Source organism: Protopterus annectens, chromosome 2.part0, assembly GCF_019279795.1.
Source record: "Protopterus annectens isolate FY-2018-M chromosome 2.part0, PAN1.0, whole genome shotgun sequence".
In the NCBI taxonomy this organism is placed as follows: domain Eukaryota; kingdom Metazoa; phylum Chordata; order Ceratodontiformes; family Protopteridae; genus Protopterus; species Protopterus annectens.
In genome coordinates, this window is record NC_056728.1 from 1,391,299,606 (window position 1) to 1,391,326,745 (window position 27,140).

At 38.9% G+C, this 27,140-nt stretch overlaps 1 protein-coding gene across 1 annotated transcript in view; it reads right to left on the bottom strand.

Annotated features, from left to right (window-relative positions):
• Positions 1-641: 641 nt before the first annotated feature.
• GAREM2 (GRB2 associated regulator of MAPK1 subtype 2) overlaps positions 642-27,140 on the bottom strand; it is a 1,175,250-nt gene continuing 1,148,751 nt past the window's right edge. The window contains exon 7 of the mRNA XM_044061617.1: positions 642-3,573. Within this exon, the coding sequence (XP_043917552.1) occupies positions 2,547-3,573 (1,027 nt within the window). The 3' untranslated portion in view covers positions 642-2,546. The remainder of the gene's footprint in view (positions 3,574-27,140) is intronic.

A 27,140-nucleotide genomic window follows, 5' to 3' on the forward strand; every position in this document is an offset into this window, starting at 1 on the left:
AATCTAGGTTTCTTTTTTCATCCATCAGGTATCCACTTGCACTGTATGTTTGTAGAACTAGGATTTATTCAGCCATCACAGGTTAGAGCAGACAAGAAGGTTGTGTTTTGCTGTTTCCAGTTTCCATTCCACCCACCCTGGGGTTGCTGACTTAATGAGGCCTCATCTGCAAATTGCCAAAAAATAACATACTGGAAACAAATGCAACTGTTAAAGCATAGTACTCTTATATGTTTTAAAACCTGGCGAGTTCCACACTATATGAGGTATCCTTCTTGGTCAGGAAACTGCGCATGTGAGGAAATTCATATGCACCTTCCATAGGTAGCAACTGCAGAATGTGCAGTGTGGCAGGAATTAGGGCACTAGCAACCTCAGTCTCCAGCTCAAGATGGGTTTTGGGTAAATGTGGAGAGACTAAGTGTGCTAAGTGTGCTATCATGAATCCAGCAGACGAGATGAATGTGTAGAGAAGATGTTGGCAGCTGATTGTCAGCTCTGGGGAGGGGAAGCAAAAAAAAAAGCATTTTCTGAACAATAGGAAGTATGAAGTATTTCCAATAACTGTTTCTATCCTCTGGAGCTTTTCTCCCCGGGCCTCCACTGAAAATGGACATTAATCCAGCTGGACTAGCCCGGTCAACAAATGTAAAATAAATAAAAAATGAAACTGTAATGTCTGTCATTAGTGACTAATCCTCAGTAATTTACCAGAAAGTCAAGACTTTTAAACAGATAAGTCCAAACTAAGAGGCAAAATTAAGAATAGTTGAGAGGAATGAAGATATCCATTTTTCTCTCCAGAACTGAATGCTACTATTTACTTTTATGCTGGATTTTTTTTAACCAAGTACCTTGCTGTCATTAGGAGTATTGCATTATACCATTACCCTGGGAAAAGATTTAGTGTTTTAAAAAATTCATCTTACTATCATAGCCCCCCATATAAATGTTGGCACTCAAAATGCAAAATGTCGACATGCAGGAAAAAAAAGATTAAAAATTCAGGAGAGCTAATCTCAAACATTGCTCTTCTCCTTTAAACTTTTTTTTTTTTTGCGGTGGGGAAAGCCCCCCCAAATTATATATACTAACTTCGAGATTTACATACCATGGAGAAAAGGGAATATTACAAGAAGTGGCCATCTCAGACTTATTATATGCAAGGCCCATTTTTTTCTCCTTGATTTTGGACTTGCTCTAGTGGGTTACAACATTTCAAAATGTTACCCAATATCATTCTTCCATTCAAAAGAAGAACCATGGCCCAACAACTCTCCTGAAACTCTGGGGATCTGTAGGCTTAGGTCAAATAAGTTAATAAATAATGAGGTCTACATATGTGGCTTCTAATTTGAATCACTGAAGGGCCATATATATGAGAAGGATGTAGAAACTGTCATGAAACTTCAAAATTTGTGTGTCGCAAAGCTGTACCTGAACACTGCAAGCATGTAAATATCATTGCAGGTGTTGGGATGTAGCATGCACATTGTTAGACAATAAAGTATTAAATGTATACATTTAGGTCCCTACCCATGTTGCAGAATACCAAAGGGATGACACTCAAGTCTGCATACTTGAATACTTGATAGCCTAAGTAATTTTGAAAATTTTCTGTATTTTTTACAAAGTTATTTTACGTTAAACATACTTTTTTAAATATACTTAATCTTCATACTTTGTCAAGATACTCTTTTCATGGACAATTAAACAGTGCAGTCACTTGTGTTTTGAAAACACATGACAAGAAGACAGAACTATTAAGCTCACTTATCTTTTTTTTTAGTATTTTGAGGAAGTCACTGGAAAAGGGGATTCATACGTTCATAACCCATACAATAAATTGCATTATTTACTGTAAAAAGCTTTTATGTAATCTTCTCCACCTCTCCTCCTTCCTTTTTATTTTGATGTATGTTTTGCCACAACAAAGTTATGTGAAAGAATGTAATATGGGAAGACCCAACACGGAGAAAGCTGGGTAAGTAGCATCCCAAACCCTGAGCTAAAGGTTATTTTTACAGTAGTTTCTAATAAATGTACCTTTTTGTTAAGACAGTAATGTGCATAATATTTTGAGCTGCTAGTGGAGCAATTTGGAAAGCATTACGAACATCATAAATGATATCGTACTCTGTACCTCATGCTCTCAGTCTGAACGAACAAACACCATCCCACATTTAGGCAAGACACCTGTTAGGAAAGTCACATACACCCTAAATTCCCATTATTTCCTATAGGTAGTCAAGGGGTGACAAAGGAAGTGGTACAATTCCAATTCTAGGAGCTCAAAATGCTACCTGGTTTACATAGAGGCACACCAAACACTACATGTGCTCAGAAAATGCATATTGAATCAAAGTGTTGCATTTACTTTCATATAAAATCTTGTTTTCAACCAAACTGCATTTTTGCACTTTATATTTATTTAAATTATACTCATTAGCTATTAATGCAAGTCTGCATACAGTGTTTGGGGGCATCAGATGTCCAGCCTTCAGATTTTAAAACTGAATTAGATCTTAGACAGTGAGCAAATCACATCATATTTTAGGTCTCCAGCCTTGTATAAATTGCCTAATTTTCTTGACTTGTAGTTTTGTCAGTCTGAAGTCTTCTGACAGGATCTCCTCTGACAGCTGCACAAAGATACTGCCATCAATGCGTTCACGTACAAAGAATGTCACCACATCTTCAGACAGGCCAATGAACCTCAGGCACTTGGAGACCTCTTCAACTGAGAGAGTTGAAAGGTCAGCAGGAGGATGCCATGGTGAACCATCACCATTCAGTCTGGGCATTCCTAGGGTTGAAGGGGAAGGGAGGGACACAGGGGTCTCTGGGTTGCTTCTTGAAGATATAGGGGGCACTTCAATAACTCCTTGAGTGAGGTAAACCCTTGTGATTCCACCTTCAGCGCCCCTAACAATGGTAGGTGAAATAGGAGCAGTACTTCTGATAATAATGTTCTCGGTTTCAAAAGTTTTTGGAGGTCGAGGAGGAGGAGCTGGACAGGTCACATTCTCAGGTGATTTGAATGCAGAATCTTGAATGTCACCAGTAAACTCCCGATTATGTCGCTGATCTGCTGCACCTACTGAGTTCACTTCTGGAGAAGTACTTCGGCTGATAGCCACATCAAAGGAGTCAAAGGGCTCTGACAATACAGATGGTGACTTCTGATGGTCTGAAGCTTCTGGCCACTCACTTGTGGAAGAGGAAGGGCTGGAAGAATAACCTGCATTGGCAAAAGGATTAAGGGCTCCAAAAGGAGCAAAGCGTTTTTGTGATGGAGGAGGTTTCAGTCGTGGACAGCTGTAGTAGCTTTTGACTGTTGTTTCTCCACTGAGTAGGGGGGTGGATCGTCCACTGGCAACACTTGGGGCATTTTCAGGATAGGTCCATGGGTCAGACCAAGACGTCTGTGCAGACTGCATCGTAGGAGGCACATTACCTGAAAGCTGTCGGTTGGAAGATTCTGCTGCTTTGCAGTCACCCCATGTGCATGGATAACAATAAAGAGAGTAAGAGTCTGGTGAAGGGGAACAGCTTCCACTTCGTGTTCCTGAACTGAAACAAGAAAAAGAAAACATTCTATTAGTAACACAGTCTAAACTATATTCCTTTATATCCAACCCTGACAATTAGAATTGCTACAGCTTAAATAAGGATCAGATGGACATTAATATATGTGTAAAAAACATGGTGGTAACATGCATCTAGACACCTGCAGCAGGACTGAATGGAGTATAGTTGCTCACAATGTCTGCCTCATGGTTAATTCTGGTGACAACGATGTTTGCGGGCACTCAAACAGTAAAGACATATTAATGCTGGGTGGCAGGCGCCATGGTAGGCAAACACTACATGCTTCATTCCTATAAAGTTACATTATTCTTGGGCTATTTATTTTCACTCTAGTGCTGTCCCTGAACCATTCACTGCTCCACATATCCCCTCGCAGTACCTGTGTGGTAGTACTCTGATTGATTCCATGGATCCTTAGGTACAGCCTTCTGGGTTTTCCTGAAAACAACCACTTCAAAAATCCTAACTAGTAATGAAATGGTATAGCCTGGTCAAAGTACAGTACAGCACTTGTGGACAATGTTCCTTATGGACTTTGACACAATGGCTCCTGGTGTGCAACAACACACTTTTTAATACCTTTCATGTCACATCTGATATGGAACAAGTTTAGAAGAATGTAGATTACACCAGATTGCTGAAGGGATCTGAATTAGCAGGTCAGACATTCAGAATCATCACTGACTACATATAAGACTCCACAGTGATGTCGTCAATATTTTCACATCTGGGGTTTCTGCATTCTACGAATTGCAAGGTGGATCTATTCTCCTTAATGAAACAAACCAAGGAAATTGATGTTCTTTCTTATCCAGCTAAGGATAACATGGCTATAAACAGATGTTATAAATGATATGTGAGAAAGGTACTATTGGACTAGAAGTCATGAAGACCAGGGTTACTAGCCAAGCATGCTCATCATGTATTAGTGGGTAGAGAAGATTAGGATATCTGGGCATAGTAAGAGAATGGGCTTGTGATGAAATTCCAACAACCTCAGTAGGGATCCTTGTAACACTGAACATGGAGTTATGAATAGGGAAAATATGTCTAACATTACTGTACCTTTAAGAATTAACTCACTACAAGGTACAGTGATCCTGAAATGAATATATATACATACCCCCCCCCCCCAAGTTAGGAAGTGCTAACTGGTGAAGCTCTGTGGCAGAATTGCTTTGATGGTATCCTAAGTAAGTTTTGAAATTTACTGTGATTGTTTGATAACTACACTTTATATTCTATAGATGTGACACATAATTAAAGTGCTTACACTTTCAAAAGGGAGCCAAGAGTCACAGGCTATTGACATAAATTTATTTATTTGTCTTTGATGACTGGTAAAGTCTGACTGAGCAACTCCCATTTCAGCTGAGGCCTGGAGAGAAAACTTCCAGTAGACATATTTAAGACACTCATGACAAAACACATTTTTATACAAAGATACATTACATAGATAGTTCTTAGGACATGCCAACAAAAAACAGGTAATGTAGTTACACTATCCAAAGATAAAATAAGGTATTTCTTCTGTGGTGACATTATATATAATGTTAAATTCCAAGTACAAACATTTCATGTGCAATATATGTAACAAGAACACATTAAATATGACTTATAAGTCATAGGTAAGGAGGGTGACATAGATATTAGGAATAATTAAAATTGAGGTAAAGAGAGTGAAACATTAGTCATAGGCAGGTAATAGTTAAAGGTGAACAGAGTTTAATGTAATAGTTGAGAAACTACTTTGTTTTGCCTAGATGCTTCAGGAAGAGTCTGTGAATGATATGGAAAAAGATACAACTTTACAGTAATGCTCTGTTTCACTTTTAGAGCATACAAGCAGTTGGCAGTTTAAGCATTTTGATTGAGGTCACAGTGTGTCTACATACATGCATTCAGATCCACACACTCCTCTGTGTGTGTGTGTGTGTGTGTGTGTGTGTGTGTGTGTGTGTGTGTGTATCTGAATGTATCTGAATGCGTGCATGTAGACACACACACACACACACACATATATATATATATATATATATATATATATATATGCACACACACACACACACACACACACACACACACACACACACACACACACACACACACACACACATATATATGTATTATGTGCACACCACACACACACACACACACACACACACACACACACACACACACATATATATATATATATATGTGTGTGTATGTGTGTATACATACACACACTCACACACACACACACACATGGGTACACCATGAAAGAGTGCACACTCATATGAGCAAAAGCTTTTTCTGGTGTAAAAAAACAAGTAAATTAAATACATTGATATAATGTACTTGGACAATGTAGGGGGTGTGTTATTCATCTGCGGACACAGTCACACACTCCCTATACTGATTCAATAACCATGCTCCACGGCTCTCCCTTAGCAACGCGTCATCATTAATATGCATGATGCATGGCACACTACATAGGGGGAACTGCATACATGGACACAGTAACTTCCATGTAGGCTCTACAATATTAAATCTGGGGGAAATGCTCATATGAGTGAAAGCTCAAGACTTGGCTCTTACTCCGCTGTTGTATGAGCTTGGATTTAGTGTATATAATTAGCAGGGGGTGTGGGGATGCAAAAAAAATTTTACTTTTTCATGGGGATGCAAAAAAATAGTTTTAGTTTTTCATATTTTGGTCACTTTAGATTTGCCCTAAAGTGATTGCTCTTTGAACTTTCACATGTTGGATATTTAATGACACACATTGCCTCTTGTCTGCAAACAATTTGTTCCCTTGTCAGTATGTGACATGAGCACTGACTTGAGTGAGAGATGACTAGGGGGAGCCCATGTCTTGGTGGGTATGATGATGGCTTGTCACTGCTGTCCAGTAACCATCAGCAGGTTTCAGCACCCTAATGTTCTCTGAATGTATTACCTATCTGGCAGACCAAAATGAAAGCCAAAGAGCCCAAGGGGGTGGAGGATAATATCACCACTGACCCATTTCCAGCAGCACTGGAGTTCACTAAATGGCTTACCATACCCATGCCGCTCCCAGTCCGATAGCCCACAGGTCCACAGGGCTGCTTCATTAATGCTGACTTCTAGGCACATTATGAGCCCTAATTTGACCCTCTCAGCAGTTACATAAGCACCTGCATCACTGAATGCGTCCACCATGCCCTCCCCATATGTGTGCATGCTCCCACCCATGCTCTCTGAGGGCTACCATCACCAGCTCGGTGAGGTAGGCCTATATTCCTGGTTTATCTGCAACCATCCATAGCAAACATCTACTTGCTGTAAGCAATTGTAGCAAGTGATCAGATTTACCAGTCTTTCCCCACCCTATGTGAGCTGACAGCAGCCACTCACTCGCATCATCTCTTTCAGCTCTTGAGTCTCCATGAATTCAGACTGTCTGGGTCATCGACAGGGTGTTGTCTACCTCTCAACACCACACAGATGGTATCTCTATGATACATATATAATATAACTCTGATCTGATTATCTGGCAGAAATGCACAGCTGTCTAATAGTAATCATTAAAAATGTTTCCACAATTGTTGCTTTTTGCTGCTTCCTTCTGCTGGATGTACATTTTCCCTATTTATGTATTATTTTGTTCTTTCTCTTTTTACACTTCTTGATTACGGAGTATGTTGTAGTTGGTCCTGTAGTTGATTTTCTGATATTATTACTTTACAGAGTGATGTGGATTAAGTGTTTTAAGTACTGCAAAAATACTACATTTTAGAGTCACATAGAACAAGAGTAGACAAGAGAAGAAGTCAAGTGATTGCAGTAAGGACATTAAATTTTTTTTATATTTGTCTACTCTTGTTGACTGGGGCTCTAAACTGCAGTATTTTTAGATTATTAGTTTCTTCAGTCTGCATTGTAGTACATTTTTAGTTTCTTAGTGGTAGATACAATTGCCAGGGATGTATATGGGCCTTGGGGTAATTTCGAGTTTATATATAGCTGGTATTGGTTGTGTCATTGGATAAAGCCCTGACTATGGCCCAGATGATTCAAATTTGATTAGTGGCTTGGGTACTTGAGAGGGGAGGAAAGTTAGACAGGGTGGACCAGGACGTGTACATCCACAATCTCTCTGACAACAAGCTGCAGTACAGTAAGGGCAGATTTACAACTCACCAAGTCATCCCCTTGTGGTAGCTCTTATTAAAGAGTCCAAAAGAGTGTGCACTGACAGGGTGAGGGCATGTGAGTCCCTCTGGTGATGCGAGTAGCCCAACCCCCCCACCACTACCACACACACACACACACACACACACACACACACACACACACACACACACACAGAGGTGAGGGTTAGGGACTTATACACAAAAATGCTTTCATTGCTGGGTTGCCAGTGAACACAGACTTCCTAATGTCCGCCTAAATAATGGCCTCCTATATAGTTCTCACTCTAGTGGATCTTGGGGAAGCCCAGTGCTAAGGAACAAATGGGGTTGAGTCCAATGGGGAGACTTGATTGCCAACAAAGCAGAGGGGGTAAATCCTAAAAAAATTATTCTGACAAATATTCAGTAAATATATTTTAGCTTCTTTGTGCTGTGTGTGTAATTTCTTTTGGCAAGGTATATAGAGAATTAAGATCAAGTCAGTATATGTTGATTTTAAACAGCATACCATGTTAAATCTACAAGCATGTAAAATAAAGTGAAATTTTTTTTGTTTATATTTGGTTTAAATCTGTTGCTACTGATTTCACACAATAGTACTCGTCAAAGAATTAAAATCATGCTGCTGAGTGTTGCTTCAGAAAAATGCACCAACTGAATGATATCTGCAAAGGTATAAAGTAAAGTGAAATATTTTTCCTGCTTATATTGAGTATGACTTGCCTCAGGTATTGCATAATAGGGATCTTATGCCTGGCTATAAGTTGTCACTGTTGAATATCCCATAATAGTGCTTATTAAAGATTCAAGGCGACGATGCTCTTGCTTCCACATTAAACATTGCACCAAATTAATCTTTAGTTAAATAAACTAAAGTGAAATATTCCTCCTGATTATGTTTGTTATGTCTGGGTGGCCATGGTGGTGCAGCAGTTAGCATTGCCACCTCACAGCAAGAGGCTCTCTGGTTTGATTCTTGGCTGGGGTACCTTCTGTGCGGAGTCTGCATGTCCTCCCTGTGGTTGCGTGGGTTTCCTCCGGGTACTCCAGTTTCCTCCCACATACCAAAGATATGCTGTAGGTGGATCGGACACTCTAAACTGGCCCTAGGCATGAGTGTGTGTGCCTTCTGTGGAAGGCTGGGCACCAGGCTGGCAACTTGACACTGTAAAACTCCACTGCCAATCATGAGCGGACAGGTGATCTGCTGTGGTGACTCCTAACTGGGAAAAGCCGAAAGAAGAAGAATTATGTTTGTTATGTCTCACCATCACATATCACAGACATGTGCTTGTTAAACAGTGTAGGTCATCCTCTTGTCTGTTGCTCCCCAGTAATATTTTTTTAGCATGCACAATTAATGTTGTTGTCTTTCAGCTTTTCCTGGTTAGGGGTCGCCACAGCGAAACTCCGGTCCACTGATTGGCAGTAGATTTTGATGAACGCCGAGGTGCCAGCTCGACGTCCAACCTTCAACGAAGGCACGCTCATTTACGCATGTCTTTTGAATGCCCACCTAACCGTGGGGAGGACATGCAGACCCAACACAGAAGGCACTCCCCGCACTCCAACCGAGAATCGAACGGGAGAACCTCTTGCTGTGAGGCAACAACGCTACCGCTGCACCACATGCACAATTAATACATAATATAAATGCTACATTAATGTCCCACCATCTGAGTTAAGTCAATGTTCTATTATGATCGTGTTTTTAAGGTTGTGTTGCTTTCTTAGGTAGTTCCATTATCACTTTTACCATCACATTGCTCATCTGTACACAAATCCAACACTTCCATGAAAATTTTCATACACACAGACTTCTTTTAAGAAGGAATTAAACAATGATACTTCATACTCCATAATGTAGACCCATAAACTAAGCATACTGAAAGTTAAGAAACTTAATTTAGAGAACAGTTCCTTGTAACTGCTAAACTTACATTTTTCCATCTAATTTACAAAATGCCACATATGGGGCCTTACCTCATGAGCAGTTGTAGTGTCTTGGAATGTCCTCCTGCAACTCAAATTCATTATCAGTGCTTGCAGTGGTCATAGCTCACGCCTCCTGAATCCATGTTTCACATCTTTTGTTTAGGGTTACCACCTTCCACATCCCAAATTCATGTTTAATGCTTGTTGTCTAGGGTTACAGTGTGCTATCTCTTAAATTCATCTTTGGTGTTTGCTGCTTTGAATCACCCTCCCACCTTTTGAATATATGTTCAGGTTCTTCTTTCAAAAGTGTTACACTGATCCAGGGATTGAGTTTTTTTTCTAATCACCAGTGACCATCTTTGTCCTATTAATATTCTCATTCTGTCCATGTGGCGCCTTAGTTCTCTAATTTCTTTCCACATCTGAAAAGACCTACTGCTTGCCTTGCTTCATTAAATTCTGTGCATATAGCATTCGTTGGATTACAAAACAATTCTCTACACTCTTTGTGTTTGCTATGTGGTTCAGTGTTGAAAAGGGTTTGCAAAAGCATTCTGTGCTTACCCAGTAATTATATAATTAAACAGATAAACACTGTGTATAAGGTGAGCTCATTAAACTGCACTGCACACAGAGCCTCTCTTACCTTTCCTACTGGCCACGGTATTAGTAGTACAGCATATGAGGACAACAAAATAAAAAATAATTTGTCTGCAGCATCGGTAAACAGTATCTCTTATGTTAACTGGTACATGTGTTTGTTGGACAACATTTTTATTGTAGATGCATGCAGTTCAGTGTTTTTTTTTTAATGGGAAAGAAACCAGGTACAACTAGTACACAGAAGTAAGACATACAAAAACATAAGTAAGCATAAATCCACGATGTGGGTCCCTTCACAGGGTTACAAAAATAAGTATATGTTCTCTAGCACTGTGTGTAAAATGTATGAGTAAAAGAGCCAATCTGTGGAGAATAGGGAGGGGACCTTGGTTTGATTAGTAAAGATGAACCCTGAGAAGGGTGGCTGGGAGGTGAAAATAAGTGACATTTTACCAATCTGCCTATCTCAGGGAGAGGGAAGCAGTTCCAAACTAAGACTACAGGCTATAACAGTGACCAGGGATAAAGCTCTTATGTAAAAGTATGGGGAACTCCAGGGCCAGATCCAGCACTAGGTGACCTAGGCAGCTGCCTAGGGCTTACTGCTGGCTGGTGATCCTGGCCGTGCCAACTAATTAAAATAAAGGTTTCCTACAATATTTAAAGGCACACTACTGCCCTCTTCTCGGATGTTCAGTATGTTTGATCCAATGCTGTTACTTCCTGATTGTCATGTGTATAGAAATTCCTGCTGCTTCCTGACTGGCACTCATACACAACAAATAAGAAAACTTTCCAGAAACAGTGCAAAATTTAATTTCACAGTGAAGAATAGTCTGATCTTCAGCATCTGTTATGTAGTTGTTGTGTATTACTGTAATACAGTCTTCTCTACAAAATTAGATTGTAAAGGATTTCTGCATTTAGTTAAAATGTATTACTCTGTCAGTTAGTGTAGAGGACTAAGGCTACACCTTGTTAATGAGCTGGTTCAGGGTATAAAGTTAAATTGGTGCAGGGTATAAAGTTAAATTGGTGCAGGGTATAAAGTTAAATTGGTGCAGGGTATAAAGCTTTCCACCTTCATTGATCTGCTGAGTGACGACGAGCAAGTCACTTAACCAGATAATACCCTGGAGCAATTGGGAATTTGGGCTAGGCTCTTTAATGGTCTCCTGGACTGCTTAGTAACTATAAACCTGTTGTTGTTTGCCAGCCATCCCCTACTGAGTAGCTGATCTAGTTCAGGAAATGTTATGACCGTATCAACAGCACACTATTTATTTAATGTAACATAGGTAATTTATTACTCAAGGGCAGCAGTCACTGCATTTGTTGGTGAAGCACTGAAATGCAAAATTGTTTGCCTGCAGCAACCTCTGCATCAGTAATAGTGCTTTTTAATGTGGAATTCTTCAGATGACTTTTATTTCTGCAGAGATTTATATATTGACTTGGCACATGTTATCAGGTAGTTAATATTTCTTATGTCCTCATAAATACTCTTCAATTTTTAATCTGGTTTTGCAGGACTAGTGTGTGTGTGTGTGTGTGTGTGTGTGTGTGTGTGTGTGTGTGTGTGTGTGTGTGTGTGTGTGTGTGTGTGTGTGTGCATGTGTATGAATTAAGTGGGAATACTTTGGATACTGTGTTTATGTGCAACAAATCTGAAACATGTTATAATATTGATAATTATTGACACAGACATCTGAGAAGGATACAGTCAACAATGTAGCTATGATTGCTGGGTTTGTCTGTAGATAAAAATGGCTGACCCTGCTGAGCTGATAGTTAAAAAGTCAGTCTGTCTTTGCAGAACTAGTGTGCATTGGTGTAAAGCAAACTGGAATACTGGATACTCATCACTAAAGGCTTTTCATCCAGGAAAAAATAGGTCATTGTCCCACTGTACTCATCCCTCATTAGACCCATTATATAGTATAACACCCCATTTGGTATGTATCTCACTAGACATGTGCAACAGCTGGAAAGCCGCAGAAATACCTCACTAAAAGAATCACAGGCCTAAAGCAGATGCCATATGTTGACCGTCTAAAAAAACTCCAGCTATACTCTGTGGCATATCGTCTACTCAGAGGTGAACTCTGCTTAACATACGAGGCCATGTCAAACCCTGAGCTGTTGGACGTGCTCCACTTAAAGAAATCCCAATTCCTCAGAGCCACATGTTCCAGGCATCTAAACCTTGTCATCACAATGAACAAAACATGCTGGAGGGATATAGGTTCCTGACCCAGAGACTCCCCATACTCTGGAATAGACTACCCATACATGTCAAGCAGAGTGCCTCCTTGGCCCTCTTCAAAAGGAACCTTGATGATTGGATGGGAGATAGGAAATTCACCCCAGGGATCCTGTCAGTTGCCCTGCTAGACAGGGGTCCAGGGAAGTAAATATTGTGGGAAGAAATATCCAGGGAATTGTTATAGCTAGGCTGGTATAGGTCCTAGGGCCGATAGCCTAGTACCAAACTATGAACCTATGAATCTATGAACTTTACTGTGGCCATTTTTATTACAATCAGACGTGATGTGTACTTATTAATTTAGTGGCCATAATTGTTGAGTACAGATACTGGTGAATTATAATGACATCAGTCTGGATGGCTGAAATGTTCTGAAATGAGTACTTTTGTCATTATTGATTCATACAGTTTGTTTCACTGCTTACAAAAAAATGTTCAAAACTACAAATCTGAAATGCACTATTCCAACAAATCCTCCACTGGCCAAATGCATTTTTCAATTAATGAGAGTTTCAGGAAAACAGAGCTTTACTGTTGCTAGACTGCTTTTAATGCACAACAGTGTTGTTTATTAAATGGTTATCAATGTTTGTACTATAAAATTTAAAATAAAAGTTTTAAATGAAATTCAAATCTCTGTAAGAACTGTAAAAGTAAAGAAGAAAATAGTGTGTACATTGACAGGTTTGTTATGGTAAATAGGGAGAGATAGCCATGTAATGGGGCAATGGAACGGATATTGGGGTGGGGGTGGGAGGCCTGGTCCATTATCCTGCCTAAGGCCCTATTTGACCATGATCTAGTTCTGGGGAACTCACTGCAGATCATCTGTAGACCAGTTCTACATTAACATCACTGCATAATTTAGGACTGTGTGCAAGGATAGGAATACCAAAGAAATCCAAAGCACCCCAGAATGTTGGCTCATCTCTGCTTGACTCTTGTCCCAACTGGTGTTTTGGCTATGGTCAACTACTAGGGGAATGAAAGAGCAGGCAAAAGACATTTTTTATTTAAAAGGTGTGCAAGCATCAACTTAAAGGGGGTTGGGAGGGTGGCTTAATGGCTAAGGTGCAGGGTTTGAGTCTCACAAGGGATAATTGGCTAGGCTTAAAATGGCTCACAAGGGCAGTTAGCTTAGTACTAAACTATGAACCTATGAGATTTGTATGTCAGATTCAATCATCTTAAAATAGATTTCCTTGCATTTTTAACAGTGGTACTTGTGCTATGGGATTACCTCTACAGGTAGGTCTGATTAGATGTTGTACTTTTTATATAGATTAATATAACACTGGTGTAAGTACAACACTTCTTTTGGCTATGCATTTATTTCAAAGTATATTTTTGCTTATATTTCACTTCTATATGTTTTTTATTTACTGTTAAAGTTTTAGTCATTTTCTTTTAAACTTTCTTTTCTGGTTTATTTTTATATGGGTTTTCTTCTTGTCTTTGGAATGGATTCATACATTTATTCTGCAACTTACAAATAAGCATTCAAATAAAATGAACAAAACAGCAGTACAGGGTTTGGTCCTTCAACAATTTAACTCATGCAGCAGATATGCATGGCAAACCAATAACATACAATTAATCTTTGCAGAAGGCCTCGATTATTTTATTTATTTATCGTTTGTTGACAGAGTTAGTCACACTAGACTGGTGGCCTCTTGTCAGGGGAGACATGAGGTGGAATTTATATTACTACAGGAAATTTGGTAAGGGCATCAGGGAATGTCCCCTCCTTGTCATTGTTGTGAGTGGGACCCATTTTGGAGGAACACTTCCTGTTTCTGTCCCAGGCACAGAGGTGGCCTGGAGAAACAGGGAGGCAGATGGAGAGAGAAGGAGATGATGGAGGAGTGAAAGAAGTGAAGGAGAAAGCAAATATCAAGACCAAAGAATGTGTGCAGGATTCTCAGGAAATATTTCAAAGAAACTTGTTTGATGGAGATTATGGATATATAATTACAACCCTCCAGTTGGGAGGGTTGTGGGATGATTTACTTAAAGAAATGGTGCAGAATGAGCCTGAAGAAGGAGATGTTTCCTGGGGGATGGAGAAAATAAAAAGGAGGATGCAGAAACAAGCCTGAAGAATTGTGGTGTGATGGAAAAGAAAACATATGCAGAGAAAGTAAAAGAAGGCAAAAGTGGAGTAGTAGAAAAGAAGGCAGAAGAAAATGAAAAACAGAAGTATGTGGTAAGGATTCAAAGCAAAGAAGACAAAGAAATGGACAAGTATGTAGTATTGGACAATTTAATAGCTCCTTTGGGTATAAAAGCACATGAGGTAAGAACATTTATTCTTATTACCAAAGAGACATTTTGTGACATTATATTTGAGACTGTTTTTTTCAATAGAGAATTTTCTTGGAGAATATGAAAAAAACAAAGACCGTTACCCATGGAATCTTTATGTGATTAAAGCATTTAACAGGGAAACAAAAAAGAAGATTTGTGTACAATTTTGAACAGTAGTAGAAAGACAGACTTTGAAAGGACATTTGAAAGCTTTATGCTAAGAAGTGCTAAACACTGCAAATGTTTATGACAAAATGGGTTTATGGACTTGTGGCTGGGATTGTAATATTATGTTAGAAATAGAAAGAGAAACAAATTATACATATACCAAGCATGATAAATGTGGAGGGGAAAAGGGTGTTGTAAATACTGGTGACATCCCAAAACATTTAATAAGTAACTGTGACAAATGAAAATGTTAGATCTGTGGGGACATGGGATGTGATGCAAAAACGTGAACTGAAATCTTATAAATGTAACAAAAGTGTCCATTTATGCAATGATTGCAAAAATGAAAATAACAGTAAGCAAAAAATAAATAAAGAGAAGAAAATGAACAAACAATAGACATTTTACAAGTTGTAGAAATAGAAAACATGGGTGAGAAACAAAAATAATAAAGAGGACATAAAAGAAGGTTCTGAGATAAGTGATGACATAAACTCCGAGGTAGTCAAAGGAGAAAAATAATTCTATTGGTAAAAGGGTAAAAGACAGAAAAAGAAAATTTAAAGAGGTAAGTACAAAAGAAAAAAGAAAGGAAATGGATGACAAAGAATATATAGAACTAAAGATTAGGGCTTGGTATAATGGTTAAGGTGCCTGACTCACAGGCACAGAGTGTTGTGTTTGATTCTCACTTTGGAAAGGAAATGTGTTAGGCTTAGACTGGCCCATTAGGAAAGCTGGACTAGTAATTAGCTATAAATTTGTGAAACAATGAAACTAAGGAAAAGGGAAAATGAAAATTTTAGAGTGCTTCCTGTAAATGTGAATAGTGTTAAGAATATAGTAAGAAGGATAGGATTTTGGAGTCATATAATGCATGTGATGTAGATGTAATTATATTAGAAGACACAAGATTTTTAACAAATAAAGAAAGATTACAAACAGAGAAACTATGGGGAGGAAAGATAATCTGGAATTTAGGAAATGAGAGATGTTCTGGAATAGCTGTATTCTGTAGAAATTCAGTAAAGATATTAGATGTAACTTTCACAAAAATGGGAAGATTAACCACTGTAGATTTAAAATGGAAAGAACAAGTATACAGAATGATAACATCATACGCTGATACTAACTGCAAAGAAAAGGAAAGCTTATTTCCTCAGATTTTAGACTATGTAGTGATAAATATGATTCTTATAATAACAGGAGACTTTAATTGTGATTTAAGAGGCAAGCCTAAAAGAAAGGAAATGATATAAGAAACATGTCAGAAGTTATAAAATGTAGTAAGTTAAAACTTTGAGATAAAAATTCATGCACATTTTATAAAAATTGGTCTGAATGGTGAGTGATATTTAAGGAAAAATATATTTTTTACAATGGCAATATGATGTGAGAAAATTAGAAAAAGAAAAATATAAAATAATATATAACAATGCACTGTAAGATTTAGAAAATGAAAAAAGTAATTTGATAAAGAAAGCATATTATATGAAAGACATCAAGAAAAAAATACAAGAATTGCTATTTAAGTAAAGGTATTTTTACAAGGTAAAAGAGAACTATCAAAATACTTGAGTAGATTATAAAGGAAGATGGCACAAAAATAAGTCCAGAAGTTTCATCATTAATCCACATACAAAACATGTTTCTAGTCATTTTGGAACACAATGCAGACACTAATTTGAGATGAATGGAGAAATGAGTATAACTGTAATGCAAACTGAGCCAAATGCATGGACAAACATGATGGTGACAGTACCTGAACTAGACAAAAAAAGAATATCCATTGATCCTCAAGAACTGAATAAAGCTAAGTAGATTCTAAGCCTTTCCTCACGTGGCCATCACTTGTAAATCAGGATCATATGGTTCCTGTTCATGGTATTTTAAATATGCTGTATGTAATGTAGCATCACACGGCTGTATCCATTAATGACAGTTGATAAATTGCTTTCATGTTGCCTAGAACTAACTATTTCTTAGTGTCTGATGCTAATCATGGTTTGTGGCAAATCAAACTTGACCCAGACAGTTTAAAGCTATGCACATTTAATATATCAGCTGGAAGATGCAGATTCATGAGAACACCATATTAAATTTCAACTACAGCATAGAGCTATGGCACAAATCATTGATGGTCTGGAAGGTGCTGTAAACATCATTGTTGACATTTTAGTTTAGACTGAAGCCAATGAATTGCATGACACAATATTGAAATATCTATCTGATCAGCTGAGACAATATAACACAAATACAATTAAAGATGAATACCAGCTATGTGTGACATGCATCTAGTACATGCACATGTTGTAAATAAACAAGGTATCCAACCTGATCTCTAAATGGTGAGACCATTTGTTTATACAGGGAGATATTTGGATAATGTTGAAGTTTTCAGATTTGGTGCAATACCTATACAAGTTCATGCCTAATCTCCTGGAGGCGTCCATGCCATTGAGGAAGTTGCTTGAAAGGATGCATTATGGTATTGAGAGCTAGCACAGGAAAAACATTTCTCAATCTTAAAGAAGCTTGTAACAGATGCTACTATGATGTGATGGAGCCAGTTGTTTTGGAATTGGAGCAGTGGTACTACAACTAGGTCAAATCACTGCACATGTCATTCCACAGCAATGAATTATTTAAAGAGAGGAAGTACTGAAATAGACAAAAGAGCTTTTGGCTGTTGTTTATCGATGTGACTAGATGTAAGAATATACAGGGGGTAGAAAATTTGTGCTGAAACAAAAAGCAAACCATGCTATAGTATTTTTGTAAGCTTCTGCCTTCAGAAACTGTTATTCTCATTACAAAGACTAACTTGATAACTGTGCACAAATCTGGCAAGGAAATCCATGTGATGCCACATTACACACAGCACACTTAAGATACCATAAACAGGAAGCATATGATCCTGATTTACAAGTGATGTCCAAGTGAGGAAAGGCTATGAATCTTCTCAGTGTACTGAATGGGACATTGAGATGCAAATGATAAAAAAGTATGTTGACCGAGTACAGAGAACTTCTGCAATGACCACATGTTGACCAACATTTGCTGCATGAATAGCTAGGGAGAAGTGAATTCAAACCAAAACAAAAAGGCTAATAATGGACTCTCAGGAGAAAGGACTGCATTCCTACTGGTTCACAAAATTAGAAACATTTCCCCAGCTTGTTGCTGATTGTGACATACTTTTAGCTGAGCGTATACATAGAAAGACATAATAACATGGCTACATTGTTACATTTGGATTCTGCAAACATTACAATACACATGTAGCTGAGAAGCATTCAAAACGTGACCACAGAAAATGACTGAACACGAAAAAGTAATGATCACGTGGGATTATCCAATACCAGCACTTAAGTACAATCAAGAAAATCAGATATTGTAGTTAAATAAAAAAAAGGAAAAAAGAAGCATTAACAATTGAAATAGCTGCATCTAGTCACTACAGTGCCATGTGTACTGAGAGATATTTTAAAAATATCAGGCCATTCAAACAGAAGCTAGAACAATGTGGAAATGTGGAACAAAGGCACCTAGACAGTTACAACAGTCAAAGGAGCAACTGGACTTACAAAACAAATTCTGAAGAATACTTCAATATGCTACAAATACAGGCAACTCCTTATCACTTCTAGAAGAAGGTGATTATTGGTATACCATTTGTGCTGAGAACAGCACTCTTAGCAAACACCAAAGATTGAAGCGATATAGGTTTCATGACCTTTAACTATACACTGACTTGGGAACTGGGTCCATTCCTGTCAAATTATTAAAAATGCTAAACATATGGAGAAATCAAAAGACAGAAACATGCTACAGTCAGGCTGGCTAGAAGAGAAAACAAACTTCCACCTCTCATCCAGATTTATTAGATATTTATGTGATAAAATCCATTTTTCACAAGATTTGTTAATCAAATCAAACAAAATAATTGTACAGAATTAGCTGTGTAACAAGATGCTAGAGAGAATAGATGAGGAACAGTAATGTGCAAAGAGAGAGCATGAGACATAATATTTTGGTTTCGAATGATTTATCATAGGTTCTTAGGTTAACACTAGACTATTGATCCAAATGACCAGATTTGAAGTTACCCATATTCATGAACATTTCTGACCCCTTCTAATGTGTTTGTGTGAAAGAACATCAGTATTGGGATGTGTATGTAAAAATAAGGAGAGGTACTACAGATGGGCTAATACATTTTGCAGAGGTGATAGTGAGCAGTTATTGCATTCTACAGTACAAGATCATGCACCCGGACTTGAGGACAGTTATAAGTACTTGTGATGCAGGATGTGAATGACAAGGCAATCATGGGAGGGGAACAGTCTTCTGAGATTGTAGACAACATTATAGTAGATGTGCGAGAAGAGATTGTTGCTCAGTTACCAAGCAGGAGGAGTCTATGGCAGACTATAAATCATGTACATTAACATGCAATAAAGGCACTAAATAGAGTGTCAGCTAGGACAATTGCTGACATCAGTCCTGTGGCTTGGACTTAGTAGCATAAATATATATATATATATATTTTTTAGTTGACCTATAGATTCATGTACATCCCCTCAAATGTTTGTGTTGTCTACTGAGGCAGAATGTATGTGAGGTACATGACTGTGATATGTGGATCTGTGATGGTACCGTTTTAGTATGTGGTAAAGCAAAGAGACAACTGTACAGCATACATTGTGTTGTGGAGAAATAACACTATAAAAAGTTTGGTTTTCATTTATTGTTTAATGGCAGCTAAGTAATTTTCTGCATATAACACTGTGTGGAACTTCATTATGGATATGTTTGCTGATTTAGATCTTACTCCTACAACTTGATTTATGTTGATGGATTTTGAGTCCGCTGCTATTAAGAGCATGCATATTGATTTTCCAGGTACAGAACTGCATGGCTATTTTTTTCATCTGTGTGAAAATATTTGGTGAAAGTTGCAGTCTATGGGTTTAGCTGAACTGTATGGCTGTAGTTCTAAATTTAATGGCAGCATTCGTAAAATTATGGCTTTGGTGTTTCTGTCTCCCAATGAGATTCCTGTGGTGTTTGAGGTATTAAAGTCAGAATTGCCTCCATCTGCTGTGGATTTTCTTAATTTCATGGAGGGTTGCTACAATGGCCATTCACTACTTGACTTGTTCCTATAACTCAGATGGCACCTTTATTTCCTCCATCCTTTTGGTATATGTTGCCCTTCAAGACTGCAGTTTAACACAAATCCAGAATCCTGTGGAGGGTTGACATAAGAGGGTTAATTGTTTATTAGGCTGCTGTGAACCTCATTTAGCTGCTGTAATGTTTTCTTTAGGAGACAGCAAAGTCATGTAGAGGATGTATGTCTACAGCTGTCATCTGGAGTTTGTTTTACCGTACCTCGTGTGTCAGCAAAGTTACCTGAGGAACACGTGTAGTACATTATGTCTCACTGGAGTAAATATGAAGCTACAGATTTTCTAAGAGTACTGGCATTGCAACTGCAATAGTAGGAAACTTGAGTTCATGTCTGTTATTCATTTATTAGTATTAGTATTTAATTAAAGTGGCCTGTAATAGTCTCCACTGTTTTATAATGGCTTGTGCATTCATCCTGCTTTTGATGCGTTGTGTTTATGCCCTTTTGCTTTCAATTTCTGTTTTTTTACTGGTTCATAGGTGTGTTAACTGCTGATGTAGAAACACATGCAAACATGTGCACACACACACACACACACACATATATATATATATATATATATATATATATATATATATATATATATATATATATATATATATATATATATATATATATATATATATATATATATATATATATAGGTTTACCTTTATATAGTCGATCACAATATGGGCGAACCCGCTACCACGAATACCAAAGTACGAACATCTCAAACGTCGAATTCCACATATCCAAATGGCAAAATCTTGCCCCCTTTCTGATCCATGGTAGCACTGGGGTGGAGGTGTGGCGTGGCCGGAAATGTCAAAATCGACATTATTTCAATATTTTAAGAGTTTCGCTGTTCCGGTTTCACATGAAACGGCTCAATTATGTGATCGACGATATGAAGGTAAACCTATATATATATATATATATATATATATATATATATATATATATATATATATATATATATATCACAAATCTATATAGTTCTTCGGTGTGTGCGGCCATGCAAAAAAACAATAAAACTGACTTGACTTATAAAATTAAAACCAAAGTTTAATAACGTGCACTGGGTTAGCACTTTCACATAGCTTCTTCAGACCATTAAGCACAATCACAGAACACATGGCCTTAAATAGTATACATAATCATGACGTCATGATTATGTATACTATTTAAGGCCATGTGTTCTGTGATTGTGCTTAATGGTCTGAAGAAGCTATGTGAAAGCGCTAACCCAGTGCACGTTATTAAACTTTGGTTTTAATTTTATAAGTCAAGTCGGTTTTATTGTTTTTTTGCATGGTCGCACACACCGAAGGACTATATTGCTCCCACGAGCATACTTTTTAGTTTTATCGCTACATATATATATATATATATATATATATATATATATATATATATATATATGCTTACTGGCCAGTGAGGAGCCTGATGCCATATAACCCATATTGGAATGTATGGGTGCATGTGATTATCTGTTTCTTTTGGAATATATAAATCAACTGGCTAAGACTAATTCAGAGAGGGAGTTTATTCACAAGATACGAAGCTTTAAAGTATGGTTTATATTAATTTGTACTGAGGTCAGGTGTCCTTGTGTTTTCAGATCAACGGGGGGATTCTAAGCAAAAGGTTTCAAATAATAAGGGGTCTTTTAGTGCCCCCTATGTTAGCCATAGATCCCCTCTACAAAGATAAGATACAGAGAAGAGAGACTGTTACTGAAGTCTTTAGCTATATGACAAGCCTTGAAGGCCTTTGATTCTGTAAGTGAGAAACTTTCTCCAGTCAAACCAGATGAGTAGATTACAGAATTTGGTACAATATTTACCTCCCTGTCAGATCCCTCCACCCCCTCAATGAAAATCACATAGGCAACTCCATTTGCTCTGCTGATACATATACAGAGGTTATAGCCCTCACTCAACCATTATTGGACTCATGTTTTAGACGATACATATCTGTGCAGTGCTTGCAGCAGTTAAAAGATATGTTATTACTAAAGAACAGAGGTTAAATTAAGGAAGTAATGGTGAACACTGGACCTTGTCAATGTTGTAGATCTCAACAACATTCTATCATGCTTCTGGTGATTGTAAGGGGGCTAACACCCTCCCAACCCTTATGCAACTACTTTTTTTTAAGATGGAGATTGGGGTTTTAAGTGGTTAGCAGCTTTTTACAAACATTGCTAACAGAACAATCTCCATAATTACTGTACATCTAACACAATGTGACCAGTTCCTGAACAAATATTTTTTTCACCCGCAGTCTGCTGACCATCAAGTTCTCTGTTATCAACAGGACTCCTCCTACCCAGTGGGTGAGAACTGATAATGGAAACCATCACTCAGGCAGCCATCAAGATTTTTCTTTATTTTTTTCTGACAGTCCCTCCCTATGTATACCCATGGTGTCTTCTCTCCTTTTAATTTCTCCAATTCTTTTGGAATTCTAATGCCATGATGGGAATGGACCCCATTCCTAAGTCAAAGTATGATTAAAGTCATGAAATTAGTATGGTTTCATTTTTTGATGATAACTAGAAGTGCTCCTTGCAGCACCAGCAATGTGCCCAGTAATGACTCCTTCTGCAATTCGTACATTGTTACATGTATCAGTAACATATCTAAGTATGATTGTAAATTCTTTTTTATAAGACCATTGCTCCTGCTTCAGTCCTGGGACCTCTCCTGTTTGTTATCTACTTCTCTGAAGTACAGGCAAACACAGAAGGCCTCTGGCTAATGAAGTTCACAGATGACTGCAAACTAGGAGCCATAGTCGAGTCCCCAAATGATGGGGACAACCTACAGAAGGGCCTCACTGAGATGGATGCCTGGTGTCAGAGGCATGGCCTCAAGCTCAATGCCAAAAAGTGCATTGTCATCCCCTTTGGTAAAAACTCTGTACCCATGAACTACCACATAAACGGCAGTCTACTTAACGCTGAATGTGTGATAGGAGACCTTAGGACCCAGCTGGACAGTAGTCTCTCCTTTGATAATCACATCGCCACAGTAGTCAGGAAATCCTTCTATGTGGCACACCTCATCACAAAAGGGTTCTCATCCAGGAAAAATGAGGTCATTGTTCCCCTCTACACGGCACTTATTAAACCCATTATGGAGTACAACTCCCCTTTTGGAAAGTACCTCACAGGACATCTGCAGCAACTGGAAAGGCCACAGAAGTACCTCACAAAGAGGATTACTGGCCTCAAACAGATGCCCTACACTGACCATCTCAAAAAACTCCAGCTTTACTCTGTAGCATATCGCCTACTCAGAGGAGATCTCTGCCTAACATATAAAGCTATGTCAAACCCAGAGCTGTTGGACATGCTACACCTAAAGAATCCCAATCCCTCCTTGCTACATGCACTAAGGACCTACACATTGTCAACACAATAAACAGGACATGTTGGAGGGATAGATTCCTGTCCCAGAGACTTCCTATACACTGGAACAAGCTACCCGTCTATGTCAAGCAAAGTTCCTCATTAGCACTCTTCAAGAAAAATCTTGATGAGTGGATGGGAAATAGGAAATACCCCCCGGGGATCACTTCTGAGGCTCTGCTCAACAGGGGCACAGGAAATTAACTTTCTTGAGTGGCGTAAGCCAGGGAACCTTGTTGGCTAGGCTTACTTAGGCCCTTGGGCCGATAGCCTAGTACCTACCTATGAACCTACTACTACTGGGACTGTCTGGGCATCTTTCTTCTACATTGTCCTCATTTCTGCCTGCAAATCCTGGTATTATATGACTTTGTGTCTTCCTGTACATAAGACAAAGTAGTCACTGGGTGTAGCAATTTCAATGATCGGTGCTACTTTTGTCTTCTCATGGACTACTATATCTCATTTTCTCACATCTAGTTTTTGAACTGTTGGTAATGGGTGAACCCATGTGATATAAACTTTATAATTTTCTATAATGCTTTGTGGCTCATGTTTCCAGTGCTTTTCAGTTACTTTAACATTATAATGTTTGCACAATTCCCAATGCAACAGTCTTGCCACATTATTATGTCTTTCATTATGCAGTCTTTCTACCATTAGTGTATTACAGCTAGCAACAAGATGTGCAACTGTTTACAATTCTGTTTTGCAAAAAGTACAGTTTTGTACCTACCTTAAATGTAGATGTTCGAGTGGTTATACTGCTGCAGTCATCACACTTGGGTTATCCTGTCGTCAGGCGGTCCCCACAGTTGGCCGAATCCCAAAGTTCTGGTCCAGCGTCGGTTGTCGTCGCTTCTTCCCTGACGTCAGTGTGACAGGGGCATAAGAGAGACAGCCGACGCCATTTTCTTCAGTTTTTCTTGCCCCCAACTAGGAAGGCAATACAATAGCTATGCAACAATACCTTAGTAGGTAAACAATAGTACTAGCTGTTAGCAAATACACCATATAGACATGCATCCAGTTGATTGATGTACATGGAGTTGTAACTAACACCCTGGTATGTAGAGGGGATGGAGGGAGGGTAACCTGGACTGCTGCAATATAACCACTCGAACATCTACATTTATGGTAGGTACAAAACTGTACTATGTTCATCGTGCTATACTGCTGCAGTCATCACACTTGGGTAGAATCCCAAAGCTATGTAAGGGTGGCTGGTACTAAACTGGGTTAGGTGATGCTAGGATGCCCTGCAAAACTGCAGTGGCAAAACCAGCTCTGGTTTTTGAGTATAATGGAAGGTGGTAGTGCTTGGTAAAGGTGTGCACTGAACTCCAAGTAGCTGCCTCCAGAAAGTCTTTGGTTGGAACCCCTCTGAGAAAGGTTGCTGAGGTTGCAGTAGCCCTGGTAGAATGGGATCTAATGTTAACAGGCACTGCCTTCCCATGGTGCAAGTAGCAAAAGCGGATACAATGTGCTATCCATTTGGAGATGGTCTGTTTTGAAATAGCCTTTCCCTGTGAACCTGCAGCATATGATACAAAGAGTTGGTCAGTTTTTCTGAAGATCTTTGTCTTATCTAAATAGTAATGTAGCTGTCTGTGAATGTCCAAAGAGTGAAGGTGCCTTTCTTCTTTATTCTGTGGGTTAGGATAAAAGGTGGGTAAATGAATGGACTGATTCAAGGCCACACTGGATACTACCTTGGGCATGAAGGTAGGGTTAGTTCGTAAAGAGACTCTGTCCTGATGGAAAATAATGAAAGGTTCCACTGCCATAAGTGCCTGTAGTTCTGAGACTCTGCATGCTGAGGTAACAGCCAGTAACAAGGCTGTTTTCCAAGACAAGTATTGTAGTTCTGCTGAGAAGGCTGGTTCGAAAGGTGGCAGTGTTAACTTTTCTAAAACGAAGTTCAGGTCCCAAGTTGGTGTTGGTGGTTTTCTGGGGGGGGTCTTATATTCTTAGCCCCTCTGAGAAACTGCCTAAGTAAAGGGTGTGAGAAAATTGGAGGATCCATATTGTAATGAGCTGAAATGGCTGAAGCATGGATCTTAATGGAGGAGAAGGAAAGGCCTTTGTGTAGCATCTCAGTTAGGTATTGCAGTATGTGAGAAATGTTTGGTATCCAGGGATTTTGACCTTTAGCCTAGTGCCATGCACAAAATCTTTTCCATTTGTCTGAGTAAGTCTTCCTGGTGCCGGGCCTCCTGGCCTCCAAAATGACATTCAGGACGTCCTTTGAGAGAAGTGTTGATTGATAATTTAAGGAGTTCTCCATGCAGCTAAATTTAAAGTTCTGAGCTGGCTGTGACGGGTTTGCGAGTTTTTCTGAGTCAACAGTAGTGGGAATTGAGGCAAGATCCATGGAGGGCTGTGAGTCAAGTTCCTTAGTAATGGGTACCAGTGCTGGCGTGGCCAGTCCGGAGCAATGAGGATCATTTGTGGTCTCTCTGATCTGACCTTCAATAATACCTTGGTCAATAGATGTAGTGGAGGGAAGGCATAGACTGTCAGTGTTGTCCAACTGAATGATAAAGCGTCCACTTTCCAGGCTAGGGAGTGATAAGTCCTTGTACAGAATTTTTGTAATTGGCAATTGTTGGGGGAGGCAAAAAATCTATGTCTGGGCATCCCCATCCTTGAGTTATCCTTGAAAATACTTGTGGGTGTAGTCTTCACTCGTGAGGGTCTACCATATTTCTGCTTAATTTGTCTGCCAATATGTTTTCCTTTCCTGGCAGGAATTGTGCTTGTAGTTGTACTTGGTAGGTCAATGCTGTGTTCCATAAGGTCATAGCCTGTCTGCATAAAGGGTAGGAGTGTGTTCCTCCCTGTTTGTTTATGTACCACATAACTGTGGTGTTGTCTGTCCTTATTAGAAGTTGTCCTGGATGCAAGAGGTCCTTGAAGGCTGTCAGTGCATTTTGCACAGCTAGCATCTCCTTTTGGTTGATGTGAAGATGCATTTGTTTTGCAGACCATTTGCCCTGAATGCACTGTCATGCCATGTGTGCTCCCCAGGTGTAGTCTGAGGAGTCTGTAGTCATGGTTTGGTTTGCTGGAGGTAAGACGAAAGGAAGACCCTTGTTTATTTGACATGCTTGAGCCCACCATAGGAACTCTTTTTGAAGGCAGGGAATGATAGGTATACTTGTTTCGAGGCTGTGCCTGTGCTGAGACCATACACTTTTCAGGTACCATTGTAATTTTCTCATATGCAGCTTTGCATATGGGATTAGTTGAATGCATGATGCCATGAACCCCAATGCCTGCAGGATTTTCCCTGCAGTGAGCTGGGTAAAAGTTGCTATCTTTTTGAAGTATTGAGTCAATTGATGTTCTTCATCTCACATTGCTGCAGTCCTTACACTTGGGGGTAGTCCGCTGTCCTCGGTCGGCCCGAATATCAAAGTATAAGGCTGACGTCGGTCAAGGCGCATTTGACTGACATCAGGACGTCAGGGTACAAATGCGCATGACCGACGTCATATCCTCAGTCTTTTT